General features: G+C 44.5%; 1 protein-coding gene across 1 annotated transcript in view; it reads left to right on the top strand.

Annotated features, from left to right (window-relative positions):
• The first annotated feature begins 5699 nt into the window (after nt 1-5699).
• Nucleotides 5700-20651, top strand: part of PLEKHM3 (pleckstrin homology domain containing M3) — a 78158-nt gene continuing 63206 nt past the window's right edge. The window contains exons 1-2 of the mRNA XM_048953179.1: nt 5700-6303; nt 15324-16259. Coding sequence (XP_048809136.1) covers nt 5700-6303; nt 15324-16259 — 1540 coding nt within the window. The remainder of the gene's footprint in view (nt 6304-15323; nt 16260-20651) is intronic.

Genomic DNA, 20651 nt, shown 5'->3' with positions numbered 1-20651 from the left:
TGTAAGCTTCTTCTGAACATCAATGGCTTGTGCCTGATTATCAATCAAGAAGTTCTTCCATATGACACCGTAAAGTAGAATTGTCTGAACATTTTAAGCAGTTTATCATTCAGTTGGATACTGGGGGAAGAGACTTTTCAAAAGGTGCCTTAGAAATGTCATTTAAAGTCAATTCTTCAGGCCATGTAAGACCGTTGAATATCATACGGCAATCTCTTTCAAACTCCAGTTGCCTGTTCCATATGAAAAAGTAATGTAGTTTTGTCTTTTTTTTTTTTTTTTTTTTTGTGAGGCATTTAGTTCAGAGATTTAAATGAATCTAGTAAGTTTGCGTGCTACATTACTCAGGATAACACTTATCTTGGGCTGGGAGAATGAGAAAGCTGGTGGTCAGAACATTGAGAGTGTTTGCTGAGTAGGCCTTGCTATACTGAAAACAAAATATCATCTGCTGTCTAGTTATAGCAGGGAGATTATGCAGTACCTTACATTTTGCTGCCTCAATTTTTCAGCTTCATTTTGCCAGCAGAGTATGAAAATGGTGGTAAAGACTTCAGCAGCTACCTGTATGTCATCATCCTCTCTTCTGTCAACTCAACTGTGCCACCTGACAAATACAACACAACTTCTTAATTTAGAGGTAGCTCCCTAATGTTTTTATTAGGGATTCTGCACAGCATACTGGTTTTCAAGGACAGTCACTGACCTAAGTGCATCCCATTTAGATTCTGTGCAGTACTTGGCTGATGGGACCCTCAGAGCTAAAGCTTGTAGAGCAGAGCCTGTAGGCTGTGATTTTTCAAGGTACCACTCAAAGAGAGTTTACAGGCTGGGATTGCTCAGTCTGACTGACAGAAAAACTCATTGGATATCAGCTGCACGAGCCCCAGTGGTTCTGCTCAAGGTGGTTTTATGTCCATCTTTTCTTCAGATAACCTCTTAGTTAGACTGAGCTTGTTAGAGACATGAGTTGGGCTTGTTAGTGGTCTAAATCTGCAGCACACAAGCGATAAAGGTTACAGTTGCTGCATGAATCTGCTTCGCTACCAAAGCGTTACCAAATGTTCCAAAATAATGTTCTGTTCTGTTTTCTTGCATGCAGAAGGGTTTCAGCCCACAGTTGCTATGCAGCGTGTGGTAAGTGCAGCCTGTTTCCTCAGCAGGTTCCAAGGTGCAGAGAAGGGATGGAGTGAGCTTTCCAGGAACTGAGGCACAACTACTCTCTTTGCAGACAGGTAACCTGTGAAACTCCTCTTGTGGTCTTGAGAGACAATTCTCAGAAATACCAAATTCTCTGCCAGAGAATTTGACTCTAAGAGTCATTAGGAATCAGTGAAACCATGTTACTTATGTATTCCTATCTTTTGTCTGGCTGGGCACTCCTCTTGTTTATGTGTTTCCTCCTGAAAATTTTGCTTGTGCATGTCATTGATGGTTCCTTTCTAATTCTCTCTCCAAATACAAGAAAAAAAGGAGAGGACCCTTACTTATCTATTGTGTGTAACTGAAACTCATCACTTTATGTATACGCCTCTATCTCTTGCTCTCTGAGGAGGTCCTGTGAGCAACAAAATCAACCTGGCTGCTTTCTTACTAAATCGTGTTATCATGTCTCCTTTCTTTTGTACTTCCTGGTGTTTTCACATCTATCTAATGCTAACATGCTTGAAGAGACTCAAGTGGTGGCACTTCTGCAAAGGAAGACGGGCTGGGTTTTGCTTGCCTCCCCTTTAGCAGAAAGGCTGAATTTTCCTGTTTTCTACCCAGTATTTAACAAATGCAAGAACTGTGTCTTTAAAGACACTACTGCCATATCTAGTTGAATTTGCCTGCATAATTCAAAAGAAAGGGAAGGAGAGCAACTGGAAGATAGGCAGGATGGTGGCACAAACCCTTTTTCCTTAGGCAACCAAACAAAGATGTCTGATATATATCTTGTGGGGATTACAGAGCTAAACAGATCTCTGTAGTCTTGTTTCTCTCCTGCTCGAGCTGGAATGAGCAGTCCTGGTCATGATGCTTGAGCTGGGGGTACATAGTGGGTGCTGTCAGGGAAGTTTGTCACTTGTAGGTTTACTTTCTGCCCTTGCCTCTTCCCTGCTAGTAATTGCAGTGTGCACCCAGATATTCTTCTGGAAGATGGGATCCAGAAAAGCGCATCAGGAATTGAAAATATCTGTTCCAGCATACATTCCCTGGCATTTGTCATCCATGGCTTTCTTCTGTGGCCACATTGCTCTGTCAGCTTGGTTGGCCCTTGTGGCTTCTTGAGGCCCTGTGTATCCCTAACTAAAAGGAAACTCTATATCTCGTGTGGCATGACCTGCAGTCACTGCTGCTTGCCTCTTCTATGAGTAATGTGGACGTTATGCTCTTGTGATAGTAAAGACTTAACTCATGTTGTGATTATTCATTATCTGACTGTTGCACATCTGTGGACAGAAGCTGTATCCACAGTAGCTATTTTTCAGCTGCTGCAAACCAACGCTGAGCAGTTTTTGCTAAGAACAATGCACTGCCTTCACCAATTTTGGTTAAGATGGCTTTCTTACAGCTGCCTGTAGCTTTGGTAGTTTTTAGTAGTCTGGCTGATGCATCCCTCTTTGTTGTGTTCACCATCCTAGGCTGAATGTCCTTGGAAAATTTCAGATGTTTCTGAGAAGCAATACATGTGATAGTAATTTTAAAGGAGTTCATCCTAATGTTTTGTTTTCCTTTTCTGCTCTTACGTGAAAGGAGCAATTTCCACTGTTTTCTCTCCTGGAGGAGATTCAGATGGATCTGTTTACTGGCATATCAGAGCTTGCATTCATTTGTCACGAAATCCCTTTAAAAGTCTGAAAGAAATCATTGCTGAATGTCACTGTCAGAAGATGCCAGCTTGTGCTTATGGAGATTCGTTGAATCCCAGTGCTGAGGGAGCTACTGCACGCGTGGCACGACTCTTTCTCTGACCTGAGGAGGCTCTAGTGTAGTAGGATGTGATCTGCCTGTCACTGCCGCTGAGGTCACATTGCCTGTACCTACTGAGCAGGACTGATCAACAAAGGTAGGGGATATGAGTGTTGCCCTTTGCATGCCATATGATGCAGGGCCTGCCACCTTCTCATGATCCTGTGATTCAGCATCTCCCCGAACATGAGGTCAGCTGTAGTTCTACAGCACTCTGCGTGGCTGCATGACTGGAAATTCCAGTCTCTAGGATCCAGAGGAACATGCAGCTATGTGAGGCAAAGCTTCCAGCAGTTAAGAACAAACCTGTTAATGTGTCATTTTTTTTCCTGTCCCTTTTCACCTTTCTTGATTTAAAATAAAGAACTGCATGTGCTATCACTGAAATTCTTCCTCTGCAGTGTTTCAGTGGCATGTCACAAACCCTTGTAGAGTGATTGCTGCTCTGGTGCTTATGTGAGAGCCGGGTTGTGTTTTCTGCCATTTCAGGAGGTAGTGCCTTTGTGTGGTCAGCCTGCAGCTCTCTTGGCATAGGGTTGTGCTGGTGCTGCTTTTGTTCAAATGAAAGCCTTTTGTGGTTTTGCAATTTCCAAATACCATTCTTACTTTAAAGATATAGCATGGGAGGATGTGGAATAAGTGGATGGGTTGAAACACACTGTGTTGCTCAGCCTGCTGGAGCTCTGAGGCACCACGAGCAGAATGTTGCTCAGGGGTAAATGGCAAGAATGACCTTGAGAGTGAACTTTGCTTCTTTAAGGTGACGTGGATATGGTTGTAGTGCCTTCATTTCCCACTGCCATCAACTAGTACTATTGCAAGCTTTGCAAAGAGTGTTCCCATACTGATTTGAAACCACTCTATATATGTTTTGTTCAGCACTCCATTTTGATTCTGGCTCTGCCATTAGTGTCTCACTCTTCAGTTTGTCTTAGTCCTGGTTTGCTGTGAGAAAAGTGAAGAGAATCCTTGCAAAAAGGTGGGGGAGAAAGATCTCAGTGTAAAGCCCTGAAGTTTCCAGAGTTATGTATGTGGTTATTTATTTGTTTGTTTATTTATTATTTATTTGTTTATTTATTTTAATTGGAATGTGCTTAGAGAGATGATGGTCTGAAATGCTGATCTGTGACACAGGAGGCTGAGCTGCTGCTTTCCAGCACAGGACCGTTGGCCACAGCAGAGGGAGGGAGGAGGCCAGCAAGTGCCTGTGGAGGTTTTGTGCTCCAGGACTCTGTGCCCTTTTTTGGGGGGTGCTGGTCTCCTTCCTTCCTGTGGCTTAAGGAAGGAGACTATTTAAATGGCTTTGCGAACTTAAGTTAGGGTAAGGCAAGTCGACTGTTCTTGATTTAAAAACAAAAAACAAAAACAAAAAAACACCAGGAAACAACAAAACCCAAAAAAACTTTAAATATAAGCATGATGTGTGTTTGATGCTGTTTAATAGATGTTTTTTCCTGCTAAGTGTAAATCTTCGTGGGTCTTGGTGGCACTTAGCAGTATTCACAAGCTAATGAGCTGCTAATTATCAGCCCTGTCCAGGCTAATTAGTTCTGCTAAGAGTGTATTAATCTAGACAGAGCTCTGAGCTAATGCAGCTTTGTTGCTTTTAGGCCTCAAACTGATGTGGCCAAAACCGATCTCTTTGACTTTTGGCCATCCTGCGTGTGCCTGTTCCAAGTGCTATGAGAGCTGTTTTACTCCTGGCACCCAGTCTCTAGGTCCCAAGAACATGCATGCTTGATTTTTCCCTATTTGAACCTAGCTTCCCTGCGTGTCCCTCAAACACAGCAGCACCATGGATGGAGCTTCAAGAAGTAGAGGTTAGAAGGCAGCAGGCATGGTGAGACAGAGCTTGGCAATGAGACACCCCCTTATTGCACCCCAGGGAGTGTAATAACCCTCCCTTCCGTCCTGAAGTGAGCTCAATACAGCTCTTCAATAGTTCCAGCCTTAAAGCTGGAAGCTATTAAATTCTCTATTAAGACTTTCCAAACCAGCTGCTGGGAGATAAAGATCTGCAGCTTTATGACAGTATGGGTTATGGTATATTTTGTTTTGCTCATAGGATGTGTTACCTTTCTGGGATTTAGGTTGCCACACTATTTCCCACAGGTTCCCAGCAATACTCTAGAGAGAAATGTGCAGCAGTCGCTTTGTAGCAGCCTATTAGCACTGATTTATTAAATATCACAGTTCTGTTTATGCAGACAAGCAGCAAAGTAGTTGTTGCAAACTAGTGTCAGTGTCCTAAGACAAAGAATGCAAGTAATCCAGGAGAAAAAAAGTAATTGAGATCAGTTGGCTTGCTTTGCAGTCTGATGGGAAACTGTACTAAGTTTCATACATGGCATATTAGAGGGATGCTACTGACATTTGGTTAGTAGGTGGTATCCCTTCAGCTGGTGGCCCACCCTGCTCTCTGACCAAGAAGACAGAACACACTGTGACTGTGGAAAGAATGATGCAGATAAACATATTTATCTGGGAAAAAGCCCATGCTGACACGATGCTTTGCTTTGCTTTGCAGGTGAGCCGTTATTACTATGAGCGTGCTTTCTAGAGTGACTACAGCCAACTTTGTCATGAATGTTCGGTCTCACATCTGAAGAAAAGGATTGGTTGAGTTCCTCTCTGCCGGTACGGATTGTGGTTGATGTGTGGACTTGTCCTACCATCTCTGAGTTAGTGGTGTGCAAAGGGCAGATGTGAAGCACCTATTTCCTTTGGGCCCACTGGCAGCACAGGAAATGGAAGCTCTTGAAGTTGATGATATTAGCCCTGCCTTGGAAGTGACTGAAGACTTTTTCAATAGTTTTGATACTAAGCTTGAGAAGATTGTGCAGCCCTCTGGGGTATTTGGTGTCCAGGAGGTGCCTGAGCTGGTTGGGCATGAGGTGTTTCATCAGATAACGGAGAGTAGGAATCTAAGGAACGTCGCCTCCTTAGCCAAAAGTAGCCTCATTTGGGATCACTGCAAAAATGGCCTCTTGGAAACGAAAGCCCAGACAGCACTCTCTGCCAAAGATCAGCATGTGGTGCGGAGGGGAACAGCTGCTGACAACCTTGCTTGGGCAGGGGAAGGAGAGACTGCTGCTTTTAACATCTTCAACATCTGCCAGCGGAGGAGGGACAGGCCTCGATCAGTGAATGACATCCTGGTGCGGAATGAAGAAGCCTCCACGTTCAAGCCAGGACACAACCGCTCACGCTCTGATATCAGCCATGTAAACTGGGGAGTCGTCTTCACTGGCACCTCTCTGCAGCAGCCAGCTCTGCCAGGTCAGGACAATAACTGCGCTCTGCTCTCCTACCTGGCACTAACCAAGGGACAAGACATCCAAGGAAACACAGGTTTGTATGGATATGTTATTGTTTCTGTAGAAGTGGAGGCTTTTCTGTTTGTTTTTAATATTTACCTCCAAAAGAAGCTAGTTGTTTCAAAACAAACAACAACAACAACAACAAAAAACCCCTATGAGCTAACTCCTAGGATGATGTAAAATAGCATGACTTGTCTTTGATACAGCTCTGTCTGTTTGTCTGGTGAAGAGGTCAGTGTTTAAAACAGTCTTCACTTCTGTTTGAAAAACTAAGCTTGTTTCACTTTTTGCTCCTATTTCATTCATTTTTTTGAGGAAAAGTCATTTCCTAAACTAAACAAAAAAACAACTTTACATGCTAAAGCTATTGGGAGAATGGCAAACTAAGTCAGCTTTTATGAAGTAATGAAAGAGCAGCCATTAAAAAGAGGGTAGGTATATGAAGTTTTACTGTGAAGCCTGAGATCTCTGTTCTGTTTAAGAAATGCTGGCTATTCAGTCTGTAAACAATTAACAAAAACTCAAGCATGCTATTTGTGCCTGTCAATAATAAGGCTTCTCTGCCAGCACTGTGGCGCGTACAGGAGGTCCTGTTATCAGATTGAGGCAGGCATCCTCAGTGAGCTGTCTGAGGTGATATTTCAGCAGGTGATAGTTTTTCCTTTTCCTTTCTCAAGCAACACATGGAAAAGGTTGTGCTCAGGGCTTCAGAAGCACTCAACCACTGTCTCCATCTCTATGATTTATTTTGTGAATGTCAGAAGTGGACTGAGCTCAAAGCTGTATTCAAAATACCTTTTGTAGAGGAGTCTCAGTAGGGTTGATTCCTGGGATCTTAGAAGTGAAGAAGGAAGGGTGGGAAATGGGCTGATAAGAGTGGCTGAAGAACTTCTGCCAGGACCCTGCTGCAGCCCAGCAGCAGTCAGTACCTCTAAGATGCTCAGCTTATGCTTTCCTACTGCTTTTTGTGAAGGCGTGAGGCATCTGTCAGTGCTTGCTGTGTGCTCTCCCAGAGCCCTTCTGCATGGGATGTCTGTCTCAGAGTGATGGTACCTCCCTTGGGGAATGAGACCTGTGGTCTGAAAATGAACTTCTAACCTGTTTCCCTGGCATATTCTGTTCTGTTGCTGTGCAGGGTTCAGATGGTAGCTGTGGTATTTCTTCCCTTTGTATTTATTGGAGAGCCTACCTTAGAGTTTGCTGCTACTTTGAGCTGAGCTTAAAACAGAAAAGCAAAACCAAGAAAGTCAGTGTTGCAGGAATGTGTACCTGGGACTGGTAACTGTACTCCACAACAGACAAAAAATGTATATGCAGGTTGGCTGAAAGCTGCTGGGGTGGTGGAAGAAGTCATGGAGGCATCCTTCTCCAGGTCTTTGTAGATTAAACCAATGCATATGAGGTACGGAGAGCAGCTTGCAGCTGCTCCTATTAGTCCCCGTGGCAATGAAGGACTTCCCTCTGGAGCCTGCAGAGGTCTCCCCGTCCTCCAATGCTGGCCAAGTTGCAGCACAGATTAGCTCTTCACAATCACAATTATTATTTTTTCATCATCTTCATATTATATTTATTACTCTGAGCTTATCTGTTCCTGCTGCTTACTTTCTCATAATACAAATAAAATGAAACTGGATCCGCTCCATGTTCTGTGAAGGAAAAAGCTCTGAAAGAAGCTGTGCCTTCTGGGGTTGTATCTTCTCAGGCCTGCTGGCAACGCAGCTAGTGTACCAGAAATGAGCACTGCGGAGCAGTGTTAAACAGTAAGTGGAGCTAGAAAAGAAGGAAGTTGCAAGCAAATTCAAGGCAGGCTTTTGTATTTCTGGGCATTTGTCCTGGCAAACAGAAAGAGAATACTGCTTCTGTAGCATCTCGAGGAAGATCGCTTAGATCATTAAAACACAGTGCATGAGTAGTCATCTTTGACAGTCATGTGGATGTTTTCATTCAAACACAACCAGTCCTAGGAGTGTGAGTGCTATAATGTTTTTCCCTGGTAGCTGCTTATTTTGCCTGCCATGCCTGTGAGCATGGGGCACTGAAGAGCTTTCACTGAGTGGAGGAGCACCTGTGTGCTGAAAGTGTCCCAGCTGCAGAGAGCTGATGGCCTGGTGCCCCTTGCCAGCAGGCTGTGCAGGTGGGTACTCAGACAGCCCCCCTGGTTTTGGCACTACTGTGTCAGGATGATGCATCTATGGTTTGGTTGCAGTGCTGCAACGTGGCAAAATAGTCATGTTGAAGAAAATGATTGCCTTAAAATGGCTAACAAGACCAAAGTCCACTGATTTTTTCACCTGCCTCTCTCTCATTCTGCCTCTATGATTTACACTGTTTCCCTTTCTTTGCATCTTTTTACCTGTCTGGGAACCTAGTCACCATTTATAACATGGCAAAGGTCTGGTCATATCTTCAGGAGTACTACAGAGAATATTTCAAAAGAGGTTTGGTTCCCAACTTCATGCAACTCTTGGATATCTGACATGTAGTGGAAATGCTAAGTCACTGCTTGGAACAGTGTTTGAGCACATGGTAGGAAGGCAGGGCCAACCCAGGGGAGCTCAGGTGCATGCAATGCAATGCCATGCACCTGAGTGACTGGAAGGGGTCAAGCCAGCATCCGTTCCTTCCCAGACCTCATTTAAGGGTTGGTAGTAGAGGTGAGGGTATCTTGCTGGTGATCCCTGTGTACCTGATGCCTTCAGAAGGTAAGCAGCTTGTTTCCTTTTTTTTGGTGCTCCCAGCTGTTGTATTTGAGCAAACCTTCACTTGCTGCAGCCTAAGACCTTGCTGCTCTGCTGTCATTGCTGTGCTATCCATCGTGTTACATTGGCAAACTTCTCTATATTTTTGAGGAGGAAAAATATATCTAAATTTCTGTTCATGAGCAGCACAATAGTGGTTCGCAGACTGAGGATTGCTACTGATCTTTGAGTTTTTCAAAGCTGCTTTATCCTACTTCAGGCATCACGTTGACTTGAGGGATTTCATTTTTCTACTACTACACTGACCTTATGTGGCATAAAGCAGTCTCAATTCCATCTTAATCAAACACTGCCATGCATGTAGTACTCAGTAGCTGGGTAAGGAGCAGATTGAAGGGATACTGCTGAAGTGCATGTGAATTGGTGAGGGAAGTTGTGAGGGTTTTCTTCTTTGCCTAAATTGATTGCTTGTGAAAGAAGGACATAAGCGCATCATTGTGGTGTTAATGTCATTCACAGAAGCGAGTAGAGCAAGCAGAGCAAGCAGGCTCCTGGGCCTACAAATTTTCAGCAACACTTGCAATCTGGGTTCAGTTGAGAGTAGGTTAATCCTTAAGCAAAGGAGTTATTTATGATTTATATCTCGCTGATATTTGACAAGGCTGTCAAGTGTGATACAGCTTGGTGGTGGTAGTAGGGAGTCTGTACCAGAAATCAGCAAGTGTCATCTGCTGGGGAAAGATATTGTTTAGGTTATGTCTGTAAACATTTTTATGCAAGTGCATAAAAATTACAGCCAGAGGCTGCTGAAATCACGGTCATAAGACCTGCAGGGTCTGGCTGCTTTGAGTTACAAAATCATGTCATAACTGAGAGCTCCTTGGAGCCTTGACTATCCTCTTTGACTTTGGGAATTTGACACTCAAATTGTTCTTTGATCAGAAGGGGAATTTCTTCCTGAAGTGTAATTCTTAACTTTTTAATGCAAATTGACAGGAAAATGGGAGTCATTGAAATTAAAACGAAATCCCAATCCTAATTCATCTCTCTTCAGTGTTGTTAGAAAATTACTTAATCTGCTTGAAAAATAGAGTAATCTTTGTTCGCCAGATATCCTTGCCTTCAGCAGCAGCAGTGGCTGGCATTGTCTCTGTGCCAACGTTGCTAGCTCTTGCAGCATTTAGTAGTACGTATTGCTGCACTGAGTTGGTTCCTGGCAGTGGGTCACAGAGCAGGAGATGGCAGAGCCATCAGTTGCCACTGTTGTCCTGCTTGGGATGGAGCCTCAAAGACAGCTGGACAGAAAATGGAGAGGTTGTGCTAAGTAAGGGAGCTGCTGCAGAGTGGGAGTGGCCAGAGATCTTGAGCGATGTGAAATGCTGAGGGTATGATGTGAAGACCTCACACTGGCACACTGCTGATGGCCAGGTGAAGCCCAGCTCCTTCTGGTCTACTAGGGAGATTTGTGAAGTCTAATTACTATTTGTGGTTTTGCAAAAACACTCCATTAGCATTGTCTTTTGTCAGCAGTAAGTAGAGGTTGCACAGTTAGAGCGGACCAATTGCCACAAGGATGGTAGAGCGTTATAGCTGTGTAGTATTGTGTAGAACACAGTAGTGCAGCCATCCAAAAGGCAGATGTATGGAAACAACACTTAGCACCTTCCTCTGTGAAGAGCAGGAAGCCTCAGACTAGTTGGAAATAATCCCAGAAAGAATTCAGCCAGTTGGAGCATCCATTGCCCTCGGAAGGCCAATCTATTTTCAGCATTAAAAGGTAGGCAAGGGAAAGCTGTGCTTGCAGAGATTTGGAGCCTGTCAAGATTTGAGGTATCAAAATTGTTTAAAATCCAGTACGAATCGGAAGCCCTCCACTGGGCTGGGGTCCCCAGGTGCTAAGGGCTGTCTGCATTTAGCAAGGGACAGCCCCTTTTCCCAAGAGGTTACAGCTTAAACAAACCGTGCAGTAAAGGCAGCAAGACTGAGCAGAGACGCAGAGGGATGGGATGAGGTGTTTTGCCTAAGACCAGACGGAAGTGTAATCTGGATCATCTCATCTGCTAGATCAGACTTCCCCTCTAACTGCTCTGTCTGATTTGGGGAGTGCTGCACTTGCCCCCTTCTGGCTCAGTCCTGGTTTCTCATTGGGCACCCTCTGAGCTGAAGGGGCCACAGGGGCTGACAGAGCAGCAGCAGTGCCCTGTCTGCTCCCCTGCCTGTGGGGCCTTGGGAGGGCAGATGCACTGGAGGCTATGGGAGGGGGTCATGTAAAGAAACTGACAATGCAGGAGGATTACAGTAAAAGGCACCAGCGAGTTAGGTTGGGAGGGTTATGTCCTATGGAGTTACAGCACTCCATAAATCTTAATAGTTTTTCATCTCCTGGGGGTACTGCTGATTGCTTCCAGTGATGTTGTTGTGATGACTATCATAACTGAATTTTCACATTTGTTGCTATTACAGTATGTAAGACTTTTCCCTTAGTGGTGTTAGTGGTCACTGGCAATGTGAACCAATGACTCTGTTTTCATAGCTTTGTCAGTCATTTTATACTCTTTCTTCCTTCTTTTTGAAGTAGAATTGAGTGAATTTATACAAGGATCAGCAAATGCATTTTCGTTTGACTTTTCTCACTTCTTTTGCCTGCAAAAGAAGCACCTACAGAGCCAGATGGAAAATGGATGGGAAGAAAAGATGGTGGTTTTAAGTGGGAGGGCAGTGGGCATCACAGATCTTAGTCATGCCAGCTGAGGGACAGTTAGATCCTAATCCTGCAAGCCCCAAGCAAGTCACTAGTTCTGCTGACTTAAGGAAGAACTCGTGTCTAATTTGTTCTGGCAGCAGCAGCATGAGGGTGTTCTGTCGGAGGGCTTCCCAAGAGCCTTGAGAACAGTGTGATCAAAAACATACGGCATACAGGAGAGTGTACAGAAAGCACTGTGCAAAATGGAGGTAAACAAAAAGTACAAGCAAATGAGTTGGCCGACTTGACTTACAGAGTTAGTGGCAGAGCTGGGAGTAGGACCCAGCATTTCCTAGCTCATATCTCTGGTTGAGATTGCCATGCCAAAACTGTACTTAAATTGGGAAATGGTTGGAGAAAAACTGTTTTTGTGTTTAAGGTGACTTCCACAGGGTTCTGCAGCTATACTCTCTGACCACATGTCTGGCAGTGCTGTCTCTCGCAACTCGGGAGACTGTGGGACAGCAATGCATTGTGATCTGAGAGAGCGTTTCAGGTCAGAAAGGCATCTGCTGAATTCTACACAAATTTGAGGTGAGGACTATTGTCAAAAGCTCTGTGATTTGTTCGTGACTCTGAGAACCAGAAAATCCAGACAGGAATACCGCCTCAAAAGGCAAGTCATTCAGAAATGAAACATTTCCAAGTTACTTGGTATTGCTGAAATCAGAAATGCTTCTGTGGTGCAGAGCAGGGCATGTTTTTCTGGGACACAAGAATGTCAGTTGTTGAGGAACATGGCATCTCCTGGATATGCTGAGACAACCTTTGTGCTCCCTCTCCTATCACCAAGCATGGAAAGTGGTAGGTGTGTGCTGAGTGCAGGGTGCCTAGCTCTCTCCCCAGAGGAGAGGAGAGATGCTGAAGAGCGTATTGTCCTGTCCTTAGTTGCTGAGTTTCTCTGCTTCCTTCTGCCTCCTTCCTCCTCATCACTTGAAACTATAACTCCAAATGGTCCAGGCACGGGCCATTTACTGTTACTACTTCGACTTTTTTTTAATACTTCCTCAGTTTATTCTCCTTGTTTCTGTAAGGAGAAAGAGCTGCAGTGGATTAGTTTCTGTTTTGAAGGCAGATGGAGAGGTGGGAGCGTTTTCTCTCTGAGTGGAAAGGCATTGTCTGGCACACTGCATGTGGAGGAGATCTGGGAGCAGAGGGCTGTAAGGGATGTGTGTGTGGATTCAACACATCTCCGTCAGCGTCTACTGCCCTGGCCTAAACAATATGATACATTTGAATGTTAATCAAGTTGGCTGCTGGTTTTGTCTCATTTAGAGTGGAGCTGAGCTTGAAGGAGGGAGTGGGGTGAAGAAGGGAGGAGGGGGTGCTTCTGTGAATGGCAGAGAGGGAGAGATAGCTTTTCTGTAACTCAACAAAAGATGAGCAAACGTGTGTGCAGAAGAAGGAGGGGTGGCTGGGGGAAGGTTATGAGTTGTCTTATTATGGAGAAGCTTGAACTGTCATCTGTACTTGATGGAAGCGAGAGAGATTGCAGTTGGAGCTGCAGAAGTGCTGCCTCCCTGATTGGATTAATAGAAAGGGAAGATGACTCTAGAATGGATGCCCATTATCTGCACTACAAAGGGATTAGTGTGGGTTTCAGATAAATTAATGGCTTTTGAGTTAGCGCAGAAATACTAATGAATGTCAGGGCCAGAGATGGATGGTGAACAAAATTGGTTCTCTGTTAGTGTGTGTATGCACGTGTGTGTATCCGTTTGGGATTATGAGAGCGTGCTTTTTCTCTACCATTGTAAGTTTTAGATTGGGCTTTCAGTTTTCACATTTAGTTGAGATATTTTTGAGTAGCCTATTTGTCTGCAATGTAAGTTTTATTTATTTATTTTCAGCTTTTTATACCTGCTGCCAAAACAATGATTTTTCAATTGCTATGATTTTAGCCATATATGCAGGAAGTCTTTCCAGATACATTGAAAAGTGCTTTTTTGAGCATGGTGTTAAGGGCAGTCTCCGTTCTCTATATATGGGCTACATGAGGAAGCTGAGGCCAGGTTGGCAAAGCAAAACTTAAGCATCCATTTTGTTTGTGTGGATGGGAGGTAGCATTTTCCCCTCACTTTTAACTGCCTATCTCAGGTTTGCATACACACATTAAGTATCCCAAAACAATTAATTCTCATGGATATTGATTAAGGTTGACTGAAACTTGTCTACTTAATCCTGTAAATGCTTTTCAACGGGCTTCATTGAGAGCAGTCCAGCCAGCCCTCCTAGGAAGCCTGGTGGGGATGAGGGACTGTACACACAGCCACATCCTGAGCTCTTTGCTTCCAAGCTCTGTCAAACCCAGGTACTTTGCTCTGTGTTGAAGGCATCCTAGGCATGGTCAGTGGAGCTCATGTTTTACACTTGATAGAGTGTGGGCTGTTGGCCCGAGCAGTAGCTGGTTCAGTGGTGATGCTGGAAATGTTTCCTGCCTCCAGCTGCCTACCCCATCCCTCTGAAAGACTCTGGGGCCAAGGGCAGGAGCTGCTGGTGAAAGGGCAACTGTGTTACTGCAGTTCCTGACTCTTGTGAGCCAAAAGCCATCGCAGGTCCCATCACAGGAAGGGTAGAGTCCAACAGGGCAACACTTTGCTCCTCACGGCTGCGTTGTGCCGTGCCAGATGTTAAACTCGCCATTAGGGCGTCGCAGCGAACTGCACTGGGATTTACCCCGGTACCAGCAAAGATGGGCACGTCCATCCCAGGAGGAAGGAGTGCTCGCACCTGCTGGCAGCGCCTGCGGTGGGGCACGGCTCAGCTGGCGCAGGTGCGGGCTGCCCCCTGCTGGGCGCGGCCGGTTCCAACGGCTCTAACGGTCGCGCAGCTGTGCAGCTCCACGAGGCGGGCGGCGCCTGCGGGGCTGCTGAGGGAACGGCGGGGGGACTGGAGATCCTTCGCTGGGCGAGTTTGTCCCCTGGGCATGAGACCATTAAGATGGGCAGCAAGGCGCTGTTTTGTCGTCATCGTCTTTTTATTTTTTTTTTTTCTGTCCAAATGTATTTCAGTTCGCTGTAAATTAAACTAGTTTTCACTAAGTAGTAGCTGCTGGTGATGGTAATTGGCAAGCAATCTCCTTGCCTTTACTTCTCACGAGCTTTTTCCTTTTTTTTTCATTCCTCTGTCCTCTTCAGAGAGGAAATGAGAGTGCACTTGAGTTCAACCCAGGTCTATCATATGACCTGGTGGGCCAAGTATCAAATTTGGTGGTATATTCACTGTGAAGTATACCTAGATGACATCATCTGTGCTTAGCATCTTTGTGTTGCCATTGCCACTTGTATGTTCACCTTACAATACTGTACTCTTCTGGACTAGGTTCTGGGAGGCTTGCACTGTTTTGTTGTTCTGTCACTTCTGCTGGATTATTGCCGAGAAATTGCTTATTTTCTTTTTCCCTGTTTCCCTGCTCCTCTCTGTAAAGTGCTTTGGCATCTCTGAGTAAGATTGTGTTTTATAATCATAGCATATTGGATAAAGGCTATTTCCATGGTCTTAGCCTCTGAATGCATTGTGCCTGATCAGTAGAAGAGTGTAAGCCAGTATGACTGAGCAAAGTGAGATGTTATTTAAAATGAATTAATGTTCTCATTTTATTTCTTCTAGAACACAAGCCAACGTTCCCAAATATTCTGAAGAAGGGATACTTAGAAATTAGAAGAGACAATGACAGCTACTGGCAAACCTGTTACTCTGAGCTCTCCCCATCCAAACTGTACCTGTATTGCCTGGACAGCAGTGGCAACCAGACTCTTCCCACCATGTACCCGCTTGTGCATTTTCAAAGGGTCACTGTTACTGGTAGCATTGAAGCCAAGGTGGTGGAGGTTGTCCTGTCAGACAACTCTCAGCTGCAGCTGAAGGCAGAGTCATCATGGGAAGCTTTGGACTGGGGGCGGAAGCTCTGGGAAGTGATGCGTGCTTCTGTGCCTGCTTTCACAAGACAGCCAGAGCAAGTGGAGAATGTGCCAGAGCCTGACAATAGCAGTGACCATTCTCAAACTAACGGATTGGTAGAGAAGCCCATGGAACTTTTGCTGTCTATGAATTTGACTGAAAATACTAAAGAATACCAAAATATTCTCAAATCGGGGACTCTTTATAGGTTAACTGTCCAAAATAACTGGAAGGCATTTACTTTTGTCTTAAATAGGTCTTATTTAATGGCATTTCAACCTGGTAGGCTTGATGAAGACCCTCTGCTGAGCTACAATGTTGATGTTTGCCTGTCCGTTCAGACAGACACTCAAGATGGCTGTGACTCTTGCTTTCAGGTAATTTTTCCTCAAGATGTCCTTCGCCTGCGTGCAGAGACCCGTCAGAGGGCTCAGGAGTGGATGGAAGCACTGAAAACAGCAGCCAATGCCACTAGAAGTCTAGGTCAGAACCCACAGGTCACGCTTCGAAACAAACCTGGAGATCGACCTTTTGGAAATGATTTCAGGAAGAGCAAGCGCCAGTCTGTGACAACCAGCTTCCTCAGCATCCTGACTACGCTGTCTCTAGAAAGAGGGCTCACAGTTCAGAGCTTCAAGTGTGCAGGTAAGCAACTAGCCAGCAGTTTCTGCACCCATTCCTCCTCTGCAGAAACATACAAAATATCACCTGGAAGAGCTCACATTTGTTTTAGCAGCATTTTAGAGAGCTTTCTACCTCTCACTACAGTCATGGGCACTTTGAGCTATTAATCTTTCTTTGCTCTCTAAAATGTGGAGAAAAACCTATAAGATACGCAAGGACCCTCCAGCATTTGATGCACAGTTCTGAAGCATTAGATTGTGCGCACATAGCATATGCTACATGGGTCAGGGCTTCCTTACTAGGCAGATGAGCTGTTTTCAAAGGACAGTGGACAGTGGTCTAGAATCAAAAGAACCTGAATTCTGGTTACAAGGCTGGTTTCCAACATCAAGGACTTGTGTCTTTTTATTAATAATTCTCCTCAAAGTTGTTTTTGGAACTCACTTTGTATTGAGCTTTCGAAGGAGATTCTTTAAAACCGTGTGTTATGTTTCCCTGACATACCATTGTTTGGTGACACATGTTCTAGCACTGAGGTTATCTGCTCTTCACTTCCCTTGAAGCAGAGATGAAAACATGACCTTCAGGTTCTGCATCTAATTGTGAATCTCGGTTCATTTGAAATGCGACTCTAGTTCTAGGAAGGAGTGTGATTTTCATCCTGATTGGGAATGAGGTGAAAATAGAGGAGACCCGTATGAATGCATTTCATTGTTTTTTTACTTCAGTAAAGGCAGCATTGTGGAGCAAATTTGGAACCTTGTGCCAAAATTGTGGTTTGTAGGCTGGCTTTAGTTATGTTCACTTAAAATTGCCAGCTGCATCAATAGCAGCTTTTCAGTGGGTTTTCGTCATTTGCTGTGGAAGCTGCTAGGAGCTGCATTCCCCCTGGGATGGGGAGCTGTCTGGTTTGAGGGTCTCCTGTTGCTCTAGAACCATATGTGGCTTTCTTGGGCCTGTGCATGGCAGCTGGCTGGCCTGAATCCCTGCCGGAGGAGACCTGAGCCCCCAGAAATACTTGTTGCCTGCAGAGCTGGGTGTAGATGAAGCTGGCTTTCTCTCTCTGTGGTGATTGCCTACAGATATGCCTCCTGCTCAACTCTCCATGGTGCATGGCACTTTGGTTGCTGGAGTATCATAAAGGTTTGTCTCGTGGCAGTTATTAGTTTGGTCACGTTGTTGGGGTTTCTGCTTGAATTCAGTTCTGTTCTTGGCTATGAACTCTAACTTCATATCTTGTTTTTCTGGGACTAATTAGGTGCCAAACTCAATTGAAGGTGCCCAAGAACCATAACAGCTCTGATTAACTGCATGTCATTGGGTACCTAAGAATGTAAGCAAACATCTGCCCCCTCTAAAACAGGGGCAGCAGAGATATCTTACCTTTAAGGAAGCTGTGAGAATGACAGCTGTCAGAAGACTCTGGGAATAGTCAAACAGGTATCTCCAAGATGGAGTCGACCTGGCATGGTACCTAGCAGACAGACCTTGTGAAAGTCAAGAAGTCAGAAGAATTAATAGTCTCATTTTAAGATAACATCCCACATTGTATTCAAGCTCTATTCCTTTCTTCGTATTTCTTTTTGTTTCAAGCTTGGTGGAGGAATGTCTTCTAATTTTGCTTCATCCTCTGGCTGAGATCCACGAGAATTTCAAGGTGGTGTTTCCATCAGGATCAGCTCCTGTAATGGCAACAAAATGTGTGCCTGCAATGTGAGATAGATTTTAGTGTTGCGTTATGTTGTATGGGAAGAGATTCTGGAGTGGGAAGGAATGGATTTCTTCTACCAAACATGGGACACTTAGTCTGAACTCATTTGTGTTCCCCACAAGTAGTATTCTGACAGTGGCAGTGACATTGTGTCTTTCCCTGATACATGTGAGACTTCCCCGGTGCTCCTGTGGCTCCTTTCAGTCTGCAGTCTTGCTCAGAGAAGTTTGAATTGTGAAGAGCCTGTAAGAAGCATTGCTGCCTCCCGATTTTGGATGATACTCCTGGGACTATCTGTATCCCCCCTCATCCTTGGGTACATAGCATTTACTGTGGGAGCATACCCTTTGCCCTGAGACTCTCCGAGCTGGTTTGTATAAGTCAGCTGGTACTTCTGGCTGTTAACATAGCACAAAGAAACGAATGATTTTAATTATAATTGGGAGAAACTGAGAAATCTTGTTTGGCTCAGAAAAGTTGTGCTGAGGAGACTTTGGAGACGCTAAGGCTCCCTCCTTATACCTTGCTTCCTGCAGGCAGTTTGTGCTGTTCCCTGCAGCGGGCTGCTGTTTATAGTGAGGGGCCTGCTGTTGGTAATTACATCTTGCAGGCATTGAGAACAGTTTTCCCCGGGGCTGCAGGGAGGGGTAAGCTTGGAAAAGGATAAGGAGGGGGAGAAAGAAAAGTTTTGCTGTGAATTCTTCAGCCATTTAGTGCAAATTCCTGTAATTACCGTCTTTGTGTCCTGTCCCAATGGCACATAATACAGCAGAAGCCTTTCCTAATTGAGACCTTACAGGAGGTACAAATCCCTCCTTTGTTCGGCCTGACAAATTAGTGCCAGAAAGTGGCAAGGTCCGAGTGGGAATCAAAGGCAAGCAATACAAAGATGGAACTTAAGGCTACAGTAATAACCCTCTCTAGTCCTGCAGGGGTGGGAGGGAAGGAAAAGTAATGACCAATGAAAAATGAAGGGTTTTTTTTGTGATAAATTCCCTTGACATGACAGCACCTCAGGGCTGCTTTATTTATTTAGGAAAAGTGATTAAATAGTAATACAACAGGGCAGACCATTGTCTCTCAGGCTACCCCCCTTCTTACAGACCCCCGCTGCCTTGGCTAATTGATTGACAATGAACCACTGATAATGAAGGTTGTTGGGAGGACCTGATGGGGAGAGGTTGTGTTTTTGTGTATTTTTTTTCTCCTCGTTGCAGTCTTTGTGAGGTTCCCCTCCCCGTTTTTGGTTTTGTTTTGTTATTTTTTTTCTTTTTTTTTTGTTTGTTTGTTTGAATTGCCCTCTGTATCTCCCTTTTCCTTTCTCCTTTAGTAAAGGCTTTTCAAGGGACTGCTTCCACACAAACAGCTAACATTCACAAGCAGGTAGGGAAGAATGTCTGCACTTCTCTATTGACAAGCTTATCTTGGAGTCTGACTGGCACTTTTCAACTCGTGATATAAGTCAGGACTGTAGTGTCAGATGTAGTCGTGGGGCAGGGGGGACAAACTGTTAATACATTGGAGTCAGAAGGTGGAAAAAAAAGTTTGCATCTGCTGAGCAAGAAACAGAGTCTTTCCCTGGCACTTCTAGCTTTCTGTTGTGGAAGGCAGTTCATCATTTGAAATTGTAAGAAATAATGTCCTATCAGTCTGTTGATAATGTGGAGAGGCATGCTTTCATAAACTCTTTTTCCTTTGTTGCCACTGGTTGTATTTCTGACTTTGAATGGCAATGCATTTAGAAAGCTAAACTAGCTAGAAACTATTGGCACTAGAATGGCACCCTCTTCCGTCCTTCATATATCCACATAGCTGCAAGTTTGCTCCTGTCGTGTTGCTATCATGTAGGTTGTACCAGTGTTCCCATGGTTAGTGTCTGGGGCTCTGAGCTGGAGTGACATTTCAGGTGAGACCTCTTGTCCTCAAATGAGTATGGAGTGAAAGCTGTTGCACGTGCAAGCTTGTAAACATTAGGGTTTATGATTTTTTTTTTTAATAAAGTGAGTAATGAGACATGCTAAGGCGATCAATTATTTAACTTATTTATTTTACCTGGATTCAAGAGAAATTCTAAACTGTTCATATTACAAATTTGAGGTGGCTTCCATCAGAACGTGCTTTGCAGGTGCAGCATCTTGTCAGTAGTGGTAGCCAGTTGTAGGCACTCCAGTGACAGTCCTTTCTCCCTGTTGGGTTGTCTACGAGCTCCTGGGGAAGGGCAGCTAGCTGTCTGACCTGGAGAACCCCTTCTGGAGCTCTGTCAGGAGCAGAATTCCCCAGCAGCCCTTGCCATTTGCTATTCCCTTGTCTTGTGCCTTCACTTTTCTGCAGATTAGGAAGGCAAATAGCCTCCATCCCTGACTCTCGATTTTTACAACGTGGCTCCTGTTCTTTAAATGTTTTTCTTTCTTTTCACTTCTTAAATTTTTTTTTAATTTTTTTCTCTCCCTATCATCTGCCAGGAGCACTTGTTGCTTTGACAACGAGTCCTAATGGATGTGGGAGTTTCTGCTTTCTGCAAAATGTACTCTACACCCTTTTGTTTCTCTGTGTGGCTTTCCTCACACCTGTTTTGGAGTACCTTTTGTCTTTTCTTCTCTGCTTTCTCTTTGACTTGTCACTTGCAAGAAGAAAAAACATTGCTATTATGGCACTGCTGACTTGGCTGGCTGAACTGATCACTGGGAGCAGAGTAACCAGTG

The sequence above is a fragment of the Lagopus muta genome, chromosome 8, assembly GCF_023343835.1.
Source record: "Lagopus muta isolate bLagMut1 chromosome 8, bLagMut1 primary, whole genome shotgun sequence".
NCBI lineage: Eukaryota > Metazoa > Chordata > Aves > Galliformes > Phasianidae > Lagopus > Lagopus muta.
This window is presented reverse-complemented; position numbering and strand designations above follow the sequence as displayed.